The following is a 15890-nucleotide window of genomic DNA, read 5'->3' as shown; positions in this document are numbered from 1 at the left end:
GGGGTTCATGTTTACGTGCTGTGGATTGGGTGTATACATTTAGTATATTCACGCACTTGACTTTATTTATTAGTTGAACCTGCTCATTACCAGCCACTTCCTAAAGCAAAAGTTTTTTTTTTTTTTTTTGGTTTGGTTTTTTTTTTAATAAAAAAGCCTGAGAGTTAACTTAGTCTATTACTTTCCAATATCTTTCACTTACATTAATATCAGACGTCTGTTTTCTTTTCTTTTTCAGTATTCACCTTTGTTGAAAAAGCTTTACTGCCAGATTGCCAAAACATGTCCTATCCAGATCAAAGTCTCCAGCCCCCCTCCACCCGGCACCGTTATACGGGCAATGCCAGTGTATAAGAAGGCAGAACATGTGACAGAGGTTGTGAAACGATGCCCCAACCATGAGCTGGGCAGAGACTTTAATGAAGGTAAGGAAGGTACTGGACCTCATGGAAAATCTGGAGGAATGTAATATATCTGTGTATCCCCCATCAACAAATACCATTCCTCATTCCTAACTTACATGGGCACTGCTTTTGGAACACTTTCTGGTCTTGGACATCTTTGCAAACTACATTGCATAAAGAAATACAGGCTGGTCTCATGCCTGCCCTTTAGGTTGGGATTGACATTACTGTGCAAGCATTGGTACCCTGACTGGCTCCGTGGTGCACTTTCCTTACAGGAGTTAAGGTGTTCTGGTCCTTTTCATTCTAAATTAATTTGCTTTGTATAAACTAATTAATTTTCTTGTGTAGTATGACCAATAAAAGTTAGAATTTGTCAGGAAAAGTTCAGCAAAGATTTATGAGTTGTCTTACAGTATCATAAGAGAACATCAACATTTTCGGGTAGAGTCGGGCAGAGAGCTTTAAATATCATATCCCTGTTCTCCTGGCACATAATTGGTTATTCACTGTGTGACTTACCTCTCCACTTAGACTGCAGAGTCCATCAGTATCCTTCCCCTTCACACTCCATGTTTCTGTTAAATGGTATCGCTGCACCACCATAGGAATTGAGGAACGATAAAGAAAACACACAAAAATCTTCTGAACCTGATTGTAGCTGCATGTCGGCACAGATCTTCAATTGCACTGTGTGGGTGGTTAATTAGTATCTATTGTGTAATCTCTCATAATTTGTGACTGATTGCAAATAACATCAACTGAATTGAATGCTAGGGGGCCCCAAGCCAGTGTTTAGAGCCTCATGACCAAGTCTCATCATGTCTTGGTTGCTAATGGTAAATCATTAACTAGTATGATCATGTAATAATATATATATATTAGTGGTATCTCTCCCCTTTTAAATGTAAACTTGTATTTTTCCATGCAAGGAAAGATATCAACCATGATGCCAGCCCCATCTGTGCTTTTGCTCCTCCACCATTTTTTTTCCTATGATAAGCAAAGAGCAGAAAAAATCATGTTTATATATTTCCATATAAGCTCTATGTCCATGGGGTTTTATTTGTGGGATAAGTTTATCCCCCAAGTGGTTGAACTTGATGGACTTGTGTCTTTTTTCAACCTAACTGACTATGTAACTATATATATTATATAAGAGATCCCTCTCCCTGTCCCTACTGTGAAAGCAATGGGTGCCTAAGCATCCAATTACTATTTTATTGTTTACAAATTTATTTTTCCACATTTAGTGTAAGTACTTCAATTTATATTAGTATCTGCTTCTTGTAATATCCTTCATAGAACTAGTAACCAATCAGACTCTGCTACAGTGCACATGTGACTATAGCAAAAAGGCTGAGCTAGAGATATGGAATACTGAACGGGGGATTTTTTTTGTGTGCTTTTTTTATCCTTTTTTGTCCAATAAGCAGCCTTGGGATCTTTGTTCTTGACAAAACTAATCTGCAGGGCAGGAGATCTAAGGTTGGGATGAGCAAAGTTATGAATTCTTTGGCTGATAAAACAATTTACATACATGCAGTGTAACTATTGGTTGCTGAAAGCATGTGTTTACATCCATCCATCAAGGTGAAGCAAAGCAAATAGACTTACAAATGGAAAATGATGATTATCCCTACATTACTTATCCTGTAATCTTAGCACTATTTCAGCAGGGAAGCCGCATTCGACGTGTGGTATAAGGATAGAAGCAGAATGTACAGCTTTGTGCATTAAAAATAATTTTAAAAATATGAAACAGCAGAACAGTATAAGTTATTTCAGGTAAACGTTACAAATAAAACTCACTGAGACTGCAGATCGGTGTTCTGCTTCTGCTGGTGATGTAGCAGGGACAGAGAATATTGTTTAGGGGTTTGGGAACTTGGGTAGTTCAAAGTGCCTCTAAACATGGTGATTCATTGCTTTAGAAGTCACTAATGATGATGGTTTGTTTTTACATTAATATTCTTTGATTTTTAAGGTCAGTCAGCCCCTGCGAGTCACCTGATCCGTGTGGAGGGCAATAACCTTTCCCAATATGTAGATGACCCAGTGACGGGAAGACAAAGTGTCCTGGTACCCTATGAGCCACCACAGGTAACGCGCTTAGGAAGATAAAATTGTATTAAGTCTGACTCATCACAGTGTCAAAAACAAAGAATCTGATTGCAATTCATAATAAATGTTATTCTGATGTACAGCCGTTTTTACCCTCTGGTTCAGCCTGAATTTGTTTTCTGTGATATTCTCCTGCCCAGCTTAGAGGTCCCTACAAATACTGGAAAGCAGTTGCTCATACAACCTCCCCAGCCACCAATCTTTCATAACATTATTTTCATGCAAGTTTGCATCTGGTGAACTTGTGTGTCTGTGCCCGGGAAGGCAACAGTGACTGGCTAGGAACATTCCCCTTACTAAAGGTGCATCAGCAAGATCCTTGGGGGACTTGCAATCACGGAACCAATGTTCCCCAGCTGTAGGCACCCTAACTCCTTTCTCTTTTCTTCCCTTTTTAATTTTTAATTCCTGTGTCTATCCCTCTAATAGGATGCGTTTGCCGTTTTACTTTTACTTTACTTCTGTTTCTCTACATTGGCCTTACCATGTTTTTCCCCTACGTTGAACTCACTCCTGTACTGCTTCCTCAATTTGCTCCTGCAGTATTCTCCCTAGAAATTTTTTAAGCTTGGTGGGAAGTAGCTGTAAGCGGATGGTGACCCGTTTTGTGACCAAAAACAGCCAGGCGATCACTTACAGGGACTAATAGGTGCGCCCAGATAGAAGGGGCTGGGGAGAACACTGTCCAGTATCTTTCCTCCACTTTGACCTTGTTGATGTGTTCTTCCCCCACTTTGGCCTTACTTAAGCTACGTACACACTTCCAATAATTATCGTTGGTAAACGAACGACGAACGATCCTGCACGATATCGGCGAACGATCGTATAGCACCGATCCTGTACATGCAGATAACGACACGATCGTTCGCAGATATTGTACACACAATAGATGCGATCGTTTGAGCGATACAGGAAGTGACGTGCACGACAGGAAGTGAACGAACGTTCGTTCATCACGCATGCTCAGACCATGGACGATCAATGAACGACCGTACACACGATAGATGGTAAACGATCGTCGTCCAATCCGATCCGCCGGTCCGGTCGTTCATTTCCAGCGACTATTCTCGTTCGTCGGCGTCGTTGGTTACTTTTTTTACGAACGATTTTTGACCAATCGATCGTTCGTCGTTCGTTCGTCGTTCATTTCCAACGATAAAAATTGGACGTGTGTACGCAGCTTTACTGTATTTTCCCAATATATTTGATTAACTCCTGTGTTCCTGTCTAAGTTGATTTCCACTTATATTCCTGCTCCTACCTTACACGTTTACATGTATGTGTGCTTTGATTATATGTATCTGTTAAGTATAATGCATTGCATATTTTAGATAAATTCATACAGTTCACATAAATATACATTTCTGTAAAAAAAACCTTGTATAATACTAAAGGATGGTAGAGAGAAACTGTATGATGTATATGTGTATAAAAGTATTTATTTACCTTGTCAGGTGGGAACAGAGTTTACTACCATCCTGTATAACTTCATGTGTAATAGCAGCTGTGTCGGAGGGATGAACAGAAGACCGATCCTTATTATCATTACCCTGGAGACCAGAGAGTAAGTATTCCTCATATATGTTCCTAAGCATACCAGTACTGAAGGAGTATAAAAGCCACCATTGCTGCCTTCTCCTGAAAATGCTTCTTCCCTGGTTGGCTGGCAGTTTATTTCTTATGCTTATTGATTTAGTGAGATTTGAAATGTGCTATGCATATTCTAATATGCTGGGGGATTTTTTTGCAGTGGACAAGTATTAGGCCGGAGGTCCTTTGAAGGTCGGATCTGTGCGTGTCCTGGCAGAGACAGGAAGGCAGACGAAGATCACTTTCGGGAACAGGCAGCACTGAATGAAAATGCAGCAAAAAATGGAAATGGCAACAAGCGCAGTGAGTGTACGATAAGTATGATTTTTCATTTATTTTTTATTCTCTTTACTTTTCAGTTTCTAAAAACTCAATTTCCCCCCCCCCCCCCCCCAATTTAAAGAGCTGAACAATATTTATGTGTGGCTCTCTTTTAAGTATTCTCTTTTCTTTTGTCAGCAGCCTGCAAGCAGAGTCCTCCAGGAGTTACATCAATAGGGGCAAATATGAAGAAAAGACGTCATGGAGAGGAGGAAATCTACTATGTGCCTGTAAGTATAAGCAATGTGATTATCTGAGGGTTTAGGACCCCCCCTAAATTAGACGGTGTGGATGGAGGTTAGAAGAAAAGTCAAAATAAATATATAATTACCAAAAAAATGTTGCAACTACAGAAAAATAGCTATTGATCTGCCAAAAATCTAGTGACCCCCTAACTTCACTCTTAGATGGTCAAAATAGTATTGAACGGCTTTGTTAGCCCTGCTTGATAGATTAAAAAACCTCACCATAAAACTATGCCACTCCCTTTATTCCCAAAGTCCTGCCTACACAGGGTTGCTTAAATAAAGTGCCCTGAGATGTAGGTCTGGGGGTGTACGTACATCAATATGTAGCTATCCCTGCAGAGATAGATGGGGGGAGGATTTATTAGACACATCTTAGTTTTGTATTATTCTTGATGGAATTGGTATGGTCCTTAGGTACGTGGTCGGGAGAACTTCGAAATCCTAATGAAAATTAAAGAGAGCCTGGAACTGGTGGAGTTGGTGCCCCAGCAGCTGGTGGACTCATACAGGCAGCAACAGCAGCAACTTCTGCAGCGACAGTAAGCTTTGGGTGTCATTTTCCTTGTATTTGTATACATCTCTTTATAAATTATCCCCACTGCATGTGTTTTACTCTTAGTCTGCACTAAGAAATTATGTCTATTTTACAGCAACCTGAAAACTGGTAAAAGTTACTTTACCGATTCTGCTGTAACTACCTCATTTATCACCTTCATAATATGTGTAGTCAGCTTGCTGAAAGATCTGAACTACTACAAATATTTCTCTTTGCAGTTCTCACATCCAGTCTCAGTCATCTTATGGTCCTGTTCTTTCGCCGATGAATAAAGTCCATGGTGGAATGAACAAACTGCCATCAGTCAACCAGTTAGTGGGCCAGCCCAATCAGCACAACTCAAACACAGCTCCCAGTATGATCCCTATGGGTAAGCATTAAGGACACCTTACAAATCTGCTCTAAATGAAGACTTAAGACTTCTATCAGGTTCCCATTGATACCTGTTTCCATATAAAGGAGGCTTCCCATATTTGACAGCATATATCTGACTGAAGTTGTAACCTTTCCTCATTACCCAAAACTAAATAACTGAATGTCCTGTTATTACCTGCAGGCTCTGGGATGGTGAACAACCACTCCATGCAATCCAATGGAGAAATGAACGGAGCTCATTCATCACAGTCAATGGTGTCAGGATCACATTGTACTCCCCCACCGCCATACAACGCAGATCCCAGCCTTGTCAGGTATGTCTGCTGGACCCTAATCACTGCTCTGTAAGACCGGCCTGTGTCTCTGCATGATCCCCGCATTCAATGCATTGTTTAGTAATGTGTGTTCTAACTAGAGTAACATGCTCATTAACTCTACATTCATTACTGACATCACAAGGGGACCACTGGTATCCAGGTCAATATCACATTCAGCTCTGTAGGTTTGTAGTATGAAGGCGGCTGGAGGTTGTTTGCCACAATCAGACTCCTTAACAAAAGCCAGATTATGTCTGGTTGTCATTGGCGAAATAGACAAACAACTCTGATACCTGAAAACAAAAAGACACAGTATTGGCCACTACACTATAAAATTAATTGCCATCAAGCAGGAAGGGGTAGAGGAATGCCAACTACAAATTTCCACAGCACAGGTTTTCAGCAACAATGCCGCCTGATGCTGTTTTGCTTGCTTTTAAGATTTTCAATTTCCTGAAAAAGTATACATGTAGATACCTGAGGGTAATAGGCACATGGGCACAAAATGCACACCCAGGCAGTATCCCCAGAGCTTTACCAGATTTCTCATCTAAGATTGGTTGCTATGGGCAATAGCTCTACTTCTGTTGGAGTTAATCAGACTATTTAAATCCATCCATCTTAAAGCAAAATGCAGATGTCTTTCAGTTCTATGCACAGTGGATGTTTGCTTTTAAAATATGGTTAGTTATGACACTAGAACCCTAACTTATTTAGTGATCTCTGTTTGCTGTAAATCTGCTTAGACTGGCTATTGTGACAAAAATTGGATAACCAGGGCAGTGGTTCCAATGCTATACAAAATGAAATGGAAAAATGTGGCCAATACAGGCATTGAAAAAGTATTTTTGCACCTTTACATGAAATCAGCTTTCCTGTGGTTGACAAGGGAGATGAATAGTTGCCTTTTTACTGACCAAAAGGTTATAGGTATGCATGATGAGGTCTTATGGTATCTGTAAATTATCATCACCACATCTGTTTATATTTGGTAACAATAGGACACCCACAACCTTAGCAGACAATTAAAGGCAACTAATGACCAGCACTTTTTATTCTTGGCCAATTTCTAGTGTAGGCTTGGTCAAGGACGTATGTTTTGCCAATCACAATATACATGCTCATTCCATGAATTAATCCTGCAGTGGTTGAATCTATGGGTTCTATCATCTTGGTTATTTCCAGCCTCTGTAAATGGGTTGTGTCTGAGGTCTGTAGTTAGGTTTTACATTTTTATGGTGTGGGGGAAGTCAGATAAGATTACCAGTCCTACCTGTATTTTTGCCATCCTGAAATGCATCTTCAGCTTTTAATTAGGATTGCCAGCAATGTGGTGGGTCGGTAAAGTCTGTTACACTACAAATCCCATGATCCTTTTCATGACTCCGGTGGGCATACATTATATGTGGATACGAAAAAGGAGTCTGGCACGGCTGAATATGATGTCCGGATGAGAAAGGACAGATGGCTGAATAGTATATGATAACCAATGTATAACAAGGGCCATACTAGCATCAGACTGCGGGTATAGGTGGTACTAATAATGACTGCTAAAACATTGCTTGTATTTGTTAAACACAGACAACACTACACACATTTATACTTTACTCTTTAAAGAAATATTCACTGATTAAAGGGTTGACTCGGGGTCTCCAATGCTCAACTCCTCCAGCCTGGCACAAGCATTTTGTATCTTTAAACACAGTGATTGCCGGGATTATGTTGTAAAAAGGTAACCCCATGCTGCTAGGTGATATAAATCCTTTACATAGTTAAAAACAAAGGGTGGTATGACATGAGAGCAATAAGGGGGACACAGATTTCGGCTACTGTTCCCAGCCCTTCTCATTGACTCACTCACTAGGATAACGCAGAATTTACCAGCTTGGTGAGCAATTTTCAGATGATTGCCTGTTTAAGGAATGACTTGCACTCGGGTGACATTGCCTTGATTTAGTTCATGTCCTGTTGTTACGTTGAAGATAACTGAGAGCATGTGGTGTGTTTGAGTTAATTCTGCTTTGTTTTCCACTCTTTTTGTTTCTGCAGTTTTTTGACAGGACTGGGGTGTCCAAACTGCATCGAATATTTCACATCACAAGGGTTACAGAATATTTACCACCTGCAGAACCTAACTATGGAGGTAAATGCTCAGAGACCACTAAATGACAAGGATACAGACAGATGACAGTAGGGCAAAATGCAGAGGTGGGCCAATCTATAGCCCACAGCAACTAATCGGAAAGCAGCTCTATTGAAATCTAACTAGATCAAGTATATTAGGAATAATATGAAAAGTGAAATACAATAGCAATATGATTTCAGTTTAAACCTCAGTTATTGTTTTCTTGACTCAACTCATTGGCTGTAAAACAAACTATTACTCCAGTGAGCTGCACTCTCTGATTGCAGTGGCAGTATTGACTCAGCAGGGGGCGTTACCAATAAACTGCAGCCTTTCAACAGTTCCTGCAGTGCTTCTATTTATGGGAAACTCCAACTGGGCTTTAATTTAATAAAGTGCCTAAAAAATCTTAGATTTTACTGCATTGTGCGTTAATGAATAAACCTGTACAGGACAATTTGTCCAGTAAAGGTTTCTGGTTGCTGTTGGACACATCATAGCCCTATTTTCACACTACAATAAAGCAGACCTTTGCCTTAGATCAGACTTGGCCATGTTTTATTCAAGATGATAATCCAAAGCGTAATGTCAAAAACATTCCAGCCAGGCACAGATACTCGGTTTCTGCAAACAAACCCATTGGATGTGGGCATGTGACTGGTGCCATGTCACTGATCAGTGAACCGACCACAAGAGAGAAAAGGTTTGTTTTTGACATTTCCCATTTACTTTTTGATAAATGTGGCTGCAACCATTGTTTTAAAATAATGTAACTTCACATACCTAATACAAGACACTAGTCAGTTCTTTACCATTCTTACTTTTCTCATCCTGCAACTCTCAGCCATCCCAAGATCTTCATTTCATTCATCACCACAACACTTCCAAACCCTTGAAAACAATATTTTAGAGATCAGACACTTTTTTAATATGTAAAATATTCAATCCATTGTAAATCCACAGGCTTACCTCATTGGGGGTGGGGGGGAGATAACCATAACCAAAACCCTCTCAATGTTCTACGGGAATTTTTTTTTCTATTCAAAAAGCAACCACCAGGATTTTATCTTTAATTAATGCATTAGTTTTATACTGACACACGAGGGGCTGCCCTTCAAGTATTTGGCTGGAGATCACATTCATTGATAAATCTTATATACATTATAACATTAGCATGGAAAAATTGAACCATTTGTCAGTTTTTGTATTCTTTTTTTTTTTTCTTTTACAAAAACTTTTATTGCATGAATCTTCTACATTTACTGCATGCTAAGTTTGTCTCTTTGCGCTATTTTGTGTGTAACACACCAGCAATGATAATTGCACACTTTATCTTCCTACATTTGCCACCATCTAGAATAATAGCTACTAACTTCTGCCTGGTACTAAATGTCTTCAATGCAAGAACTGGAGGCAAAGAAGCTATTCCAGGCCTTGCTTCTTCATAGCTATCTACAATATTCAGCATTTACGGGAATAGAGGAGCATGTGACTGCCTTCCTTGTGGCAATGCTTTTTGCTAAGTCCCAACACCATTACATGATAGACTACGAGGAAGGGTCAGTGAAGGATTTCTCATGAAGTAATTGTAGGAAGGGTCGGGTGGAAAGGCCTTTGCAGAGACACTGCCACACTCTATACATCCCCCTGCTGTGTACATCATCTCCAGGATCAGTGATATTCCCTGTAAATAGCCTATTAAAACACACCAAGATGCACTGCTAGGAGTTATTACTACAGGGAGATATTAATAAAGTTATTGATAACAAACCCAGAACCTACTAAACATTGGATACATGAGCGCTGTATTCTGATTGGTTTCTAGGGATTGCACTGCATTTTGCTATAGGTCTGAGCCTAAAAGTAGAATTAGATTCAGAGAGGGCTGTCAAAGGAACACTTTATATTTCCAGTAAATCAGTTACATGTTATAATTTTTACATTGCTTTGTCAAATGCTTATTATTCCTAATCATGATCAGTACAATGTTGTCACATTTCTGTGTCGTGTCCTGATATAACGTGTTATGTATGTTCATGAGCTAACATGTCATGATATTTAATCTGAGCATGCTTGTATCATCTGCAAAAGATTGGTGTGAATGAGTAACAGATGTACGTAAAGAGAAAATAGAAATATTATGAGTGTAATAGAACAGGGCCATAGAGAGGGCTGAACAAGAGGAGCCGACGACAACCTAGAAATATTAGGCAGACAGTGACAGATATGTGGGGGAGCAATGTTAGAATATAATGCTAAGCATAGTTTATGGCTTCCCTAATCCATTTCCAATAGACAGTCTGAATCTTAAATGATGAAGGGCAGGAAAATAGCATTTTTTTTTGTTTGCAAATATTGACATTTTTCTATTAGTACGATCACTTTGCAGGGGCCACTTCTTTAGCGGGGTTTACGTTTTTTGCAGACTGACTTTCAGTATTTAAATCTGACATTCATGAATTAATTAATGGAGGTGATCACCACTCTGACGGCAATACTGCTTAGGCTACAATTTAGATTGGAGGTGTTCAATAATTGTCGGTGGAAAGGATCTTTTCCAGTGACAAATGACTGCACGATGCATAAACGAGTGCTGTACATACAACTCCATTCTGCTCTATGAAGAGGGAAAGGAGGAGAACGACAGACCGGCACCCCACTATGCTCTCTCCCCTTCGCTTTCATTATGATCATTCCTTGTTCGTCGTCCGTTGATCCGCCAGGACGTTTGTTGGGACAACGAGCAATGTACACACGCAGATTCTCATCCGATATCAGCCCTAAGGCGATAATCGAACGAGAATCATCTGACGTGTATGTAGCGGTGTGTTAGGGCAGCGCACCTTGGCTTGGCATAAACTCACCCAAAGAAGCTCCAGGCAGATGTGTTGTGCTGCACTGTGTGAATTTTGGTATCATTTAAAGTGAATGCTACTGTAGTTCATTTGCTTACAGTTATTGTGATACCATACAATCAAACATCCCTTAATACTGCACAGACCGCAGATAATTAGTCATTTCAGCATTTTATAAATGTGATAAGTAATTTTTTTTTTTTGGAGTGGGGGGATGTTTTGTTGTGTATGTATAGAAATTATTTATCTGTAGTAAGTAAGTTACAGTTAACTGTTTGAGGTTGATGATCTAAGCTATTATTCTTTCTTCTGCATGGCAGGATCTAGGAGCACTGAAGATTCCAGAACACTACAAAGCTATAATCTGGCGGGGAATCCAAGAGTTGAACAAAGGTCATGACTACGGCGCTCAACAGCTCATCCGCTCCAGCAGCAACGCCTCTACTATTTCCATCGGCAGTTCCGGAGAGCTTCAGCGCCAGCGTGTCATGGAGGCTGTACATTTCCGTGTGCGTCACACCATCACCATTCCCAACCGCTCCGGTCCTGATGACTGGACAGACTTTGGTTTCGATTTACCTGACTGCAAGGCTCGCAAACACTCCATCAAAGAAGAGTTTGCCGAATCCGATATTAACTAACACTCTACACCTTGAAAACCAAGCCAACCAAAAATATTCTTGGTGAATCCAAGAAAATGTCAGAACAGCAAGCAGCCATGACAAGAAGCCAAAACGATTGGGGTTTGCCCACAACAAGGTGCTCATCAGAGTTTCCAGGGATTATCCGAGCATCACGTCAGATTTTTCCAAACCAATTTAGTAAAGCTGCCACCACAGCAGGCCGTAATGAGCCATGGGCAATGTAGCTGGTAACTCATGAGTGAAAATAACTTCTTTATTTTTCCATTTACTTCTTATGATGGCTAACACTCCCACATGGATTGGGAGATCTGCCAATCCGACACATTGGTGCATCTACCGCTACGTCAGCCATTGATTGGTACAGGAAACACTTTGATGGGATAAAAACTTGAGAATCAAATAGTTCTTGAAGTGTACTGAACTGCCAAAAAAGTATTTTATTCGTATCCTTTATAGTTGTGCTTGTGACGTTATTGAGTTTTAAACAGAACATGTTTTAAGGAAAACATGATATGGAGCTGCAGAACTGCACCAAAAATGGTGTAATAAACACAAACCTCAGTCATCTCCGCTGCGTTTTAGGGGCGCAAAAATCCATCATTGACTTTGACTGAGCCCTTTCTTGTGTATATATTTCTTGGATACTAAATGGTATATTAATTTAGTTTTATTTATCTGTAATATAAAATAATCATGATCCCTCTTCGGAGGCGGAGTCCTGAGTTTGGCCTGGTAGGCGCCTTTTTCTAGAGATTATCAGGCAAGAAGACGAAATCATAAAAAAAGACGCTGGATTTGGCATTGGTCAAGTTGTCTCTTTTACAAGTGGATGTATTTAATATTATTTTTTCTTCCTTGTACTTAAGCAAATGGTCCTTCAGTGTGTTCATATTTAAAACTTTTTATATGAATTGGGAGAAATGTACTTTGTTGTCGCGTATTTGTGTAGATGTAAATAGATTTAAAAATAAATTGCTTTGGTTACTGTTATATTTAAAATCTATCCCAAATAAATCCAAAATTTAAAGTGAATTTTGGATGACTTTACAGCAGATAACTTGTTTGAAATCCTGACTTATTTTGATGTCCTTGTGTGTGCTGTAACAAACAGGGGTCACTTGTAGAACACTTAATTCACTAACACATTACCCTTGGAGTAGTCCGTTACCCCGTGTATTACTAAAGTTCTCCAAGGCTGGGGAGACTACACTTTCATCAGTGAAGCTGGGTAATCCAGCAAACCTGTAATGGATTTCCTAAAAGTCATTAGCTATTTGTTAGCAAATGTTTTCAATCCTGGACCAGATCCATCCCAGGGTTGCTGGATCACTCAGCTTCACTGCTGAAAGTGTATTCTCTCCAGCCTTGGAGAGCTTTAATAAATCAGGGCCAGTGTGTCAGGCTTAACGTTATACCACATGGAATCTGAAAACCAGCCATACAGATAAAGGAACTGACTTCTACCAAAAGATTTGTAAACCAAGGCAGCGACCTCCTTTTTCTGTACTGTGATTTTGCAATGTAGCCTGGTCACCTCCCAAACCTCACGACCACTGGTACAACCTCCATACTCTATGAAAATCTTTGTGCATTCAACAAGACAAATTGTGTATCCTTCCAGCACTCCTAGAGCATCAGTCACATAGGAGAATGACAGAAACACGTGGTCTAAACGTGGAAACCCTTGAAATAGCTTTCAGGGAACCCCGGCTATATTTAATATATCCACAGATCACAGTACATTAATGTGGTGGGTAGTAGGAAGAACGCCGCTTAAATTGCTGGCCATTGGGAAGAATGTCACCCTTGCAGATAAGCCAAAAGGATCACTGGGGTCAGTTAAACTGACCCGAGTCACAAATTGTTCAAGGAACCTCCACGGTTTCATAAAGCCTTGGTTGAGGAAGTCTGGTTTAGACTGAGGCAATGATTGGCCAGATCTCCTAAAATCCACTAGCATATACCATGTGACCAAGGTCTGAGCAAGCAAGTTACTGTATTACATAAACAGGTTACCTTTTTTATGACATCAGACTGGAGGTTCTGTTTAAGCCACTTACACCTATAATTAAAACAGATTTTCAATAATTTACAAAAAGAAAAAAAAAGGCCCAAAACTGCTGCAACTAACAATTTACAATGGTAACATTCTGCAGATTTCACTTCCCATGGTTTCCTGACTGAGGGTAGCGTATGATATCCATAACAGCCAATGAGCCTCTCTATGTCATTCTCCTACACAATGTAGTAAATCTGAAAGGGAAGGACAATGACAATAGTCCCGGAATAGTTGTTATTAATCTTGTGATTTGGTACATTTTGTTAATTTGAAGACCAACACTTCATGAAAAATGCATCACCCTTTATAAGGCACCAGAATAATACACAGCGTTGTACCATATTATATGTATGGCAGATATAACAACTGTATTTCACATCTCCCATCCTGATATAAACTGTAAGAGGAATTCCAGACTACACATGGAGATCAGACTTCTCATTACTATACCAGCATGTAAATTGCATTAGCTACCTGCAATCCTGGCAACCCACGGGGTCTGACTATGAGGATTCCACCCCATACGTGCCCAGGATTGTCACTATTGTGTATGCTACACATGGCAGTATTTATGTGATATGCCCCCACCCGGGGATAACTAGGCAGATAAGAGATTCATCCATCCACTTCGGAGGACTGAAATTTCAGTTACAGTTTTGATCTGGGGGAGAGGGGATTATGGGGAGTGACCCCTAGGGTGCTACTTTAGGGCAAAATGTATAATCATGGTAATAAATTGTACCACCAGCAACCCCCTTTATGCTCTCCAGCTGTCAGTGACCCATAGTACTTTTATTTCACGTTTCTTTGTAATATATATGTATATTGTACTCAGTACACCTTGCAGGGCAAGGATATGCTTTACACGTGATATATACACAATTTTATACATGTACACAGGAATACATTTCATTCTATGTGCAACATACTAATATTTGTTGGTAAAAACAGAATGAGAAACAAATAAGAAGTAATTGAATTACAAAAGGATTTAAGTATTGACAAGTCCTCGACAAGCCTGGGGCTGCAGATGCCACCAGGTTCAAATATCTATGACTGGTTACTTCCTTCCGCAAACCAAGGAACAAGCTTTCTATTGGCATCAAACTAATTGGGATTTTGATTTGAGCCCAAACAGCACTCAGATTTTCTAGCTTTTTATAGTGGTATGTGAGGACGCCTAATATTTTTATGTTTAGGAATACAGACCCCTCCCCAAAAAACGGTATTGCTGAGGAATAAAGATGGAGTGCCTGACCAGGTCTGGTGCCGGTTATACTGCACTACAAACACTGTGCACAAATAAAGACTAATTAACAGAAGAGCTTGTTAGTAAAGTTCATGCATGGCTGGATATCTGTTTCTATTATTTCAATTGGGTTTTATTTGGTTTCCCAATGGCAATGGATTACGGTTTACATCAGGCACTGCATAGCTGGTAGGTACATAAAGCGACCTTGTCAAATATTCCAAATCAAAGCATACCTGTAAGACTGTGAACCCTTACTGCTACCCAACCTCAATACTGAGAAATCATTACAACCCCAAATGTAACCTACACATCTAGGTGTTAATCTTCTGGGTCCTATGGAGCTCCCATTGGTTCCTTATTCTGACCTCCATGCATTACAGAATACATGAACGAGGAGGTCAGCAGGAGGAACCAATGGGAGCTGCAAAGGGCTCGGGAGATCGTCAATACAATATCAGGGAATGATTTCTCAAAAGAGCAGTGGTGGCTGAAATATTTAAACTTAACAGAAACAGCTTTCCTGGGTACCTTTAGTATAAGGGACATGTTAGGCACATAGATTCCTAGTCAATACATAATAAAGTAAAAAAAATGAAGGTTCACTCACCAATCAAGTTGTCTCCACTCTAAAATCTCCAAGTGACACATTTAAAAGGTCTAAAGAAAATGTAAAATATTATAATGAACACTTTAACAGAGAATAAGTAACCTCCTTAATCATTATAGTGAACTCACCGCCTTTTGTCCTGTTGGACGGGGCCACCCCAGTGTTTACGTGTGGACGAGCGTTGGATGCAGTTGCATTTTAAAGCACTTTATTGCTTTAAGATACATTTCTTTGTTCAGGTTGTGCAGATAATCTGAGGCTTTGAATGGGTAGTATTAGTACTCTGTAGTCCATACTTGATTGTATATACATTATTTGTAAGATGTAATATTGATGGGAGAACAAAATGTATTTTTTGTTGTGATTTGTTTTTTTTTCTATGTCATGTAATAAAGAAATAAGATTGGTTTTCC

The 15890-nt window shown here is 39.7% G+C and overlaps 1 protein-coding gene across 3 annotated transcripts in view; it reads left to right on the top strand.

Annotated features, from left to right (window-relative positions):
• TP73 (tumor protein p73) overlaps window positions 1-15890 on the top strand; it is a 60073-nt gene extending 44183 nt beyond the window's left edge. Inside the window, exons 4-13 of one of the 3 annotated variants that reach the window (XM_072427105.1) lie at window positions 239-425; window positions 2392-2507; window positions 3983-4092; window positions 4279-4421; window positions 4578-4669; window positions 5102-5226; window positions 5462-5613; window positions 5800-5932; window positions 7985-8078; window positions 11236-15890. In XM_072427105.1, coding sequence (XP_072283206.1) covers window positions 239-425; window positions 2392-2507; window positions 3983-4092; window positions 4279-4421; window positions 4578-4669; window positions 5102-5226; window positions 5462-5613; window positions 5800-5932; window positions 7985-8078; window positions 11236-11556 — 1473 coding nt within the window. In that variant the 3' untranslated portion in view covers window positions 11557-15890. Of the gene's footprint in view, window positions 1-238; window positions 426-2391; window positions 2508-3982; window positions 4093-4278; window positions 4428-4577; window positions 4670-5101; window positions 5227-5461; window positions 5614-5799; window positions 5933-7984; window positions 8079-11235 lie in introns of all 3 variants that reach the window. The other 2 variants (XM_072427104.1, XM_072427106.1) reach the window with 2 other exon arrangements.

This window comes from Pyxicephalus adspersus, chromosome 11 (assembly GCF_032062135.1).
Source record: "Pyxicephalus adspersus chromosome 11, UCB_Pads_2.0, whole genome shotgun sequence".
In the NCBI taxonomy this organism is placed as follows: Eukaryota; Metazoa; Chordata; class Amphibia; order Anura; family Pyxicephalidae; genus Pyxicephalus; species Pyxicephalus adspersus.
The sequence above is the reverse complement of the archived record's forward strand: the minus strand, read 5'-3'. Positions and strand labels throughout refer to the sequence as shown.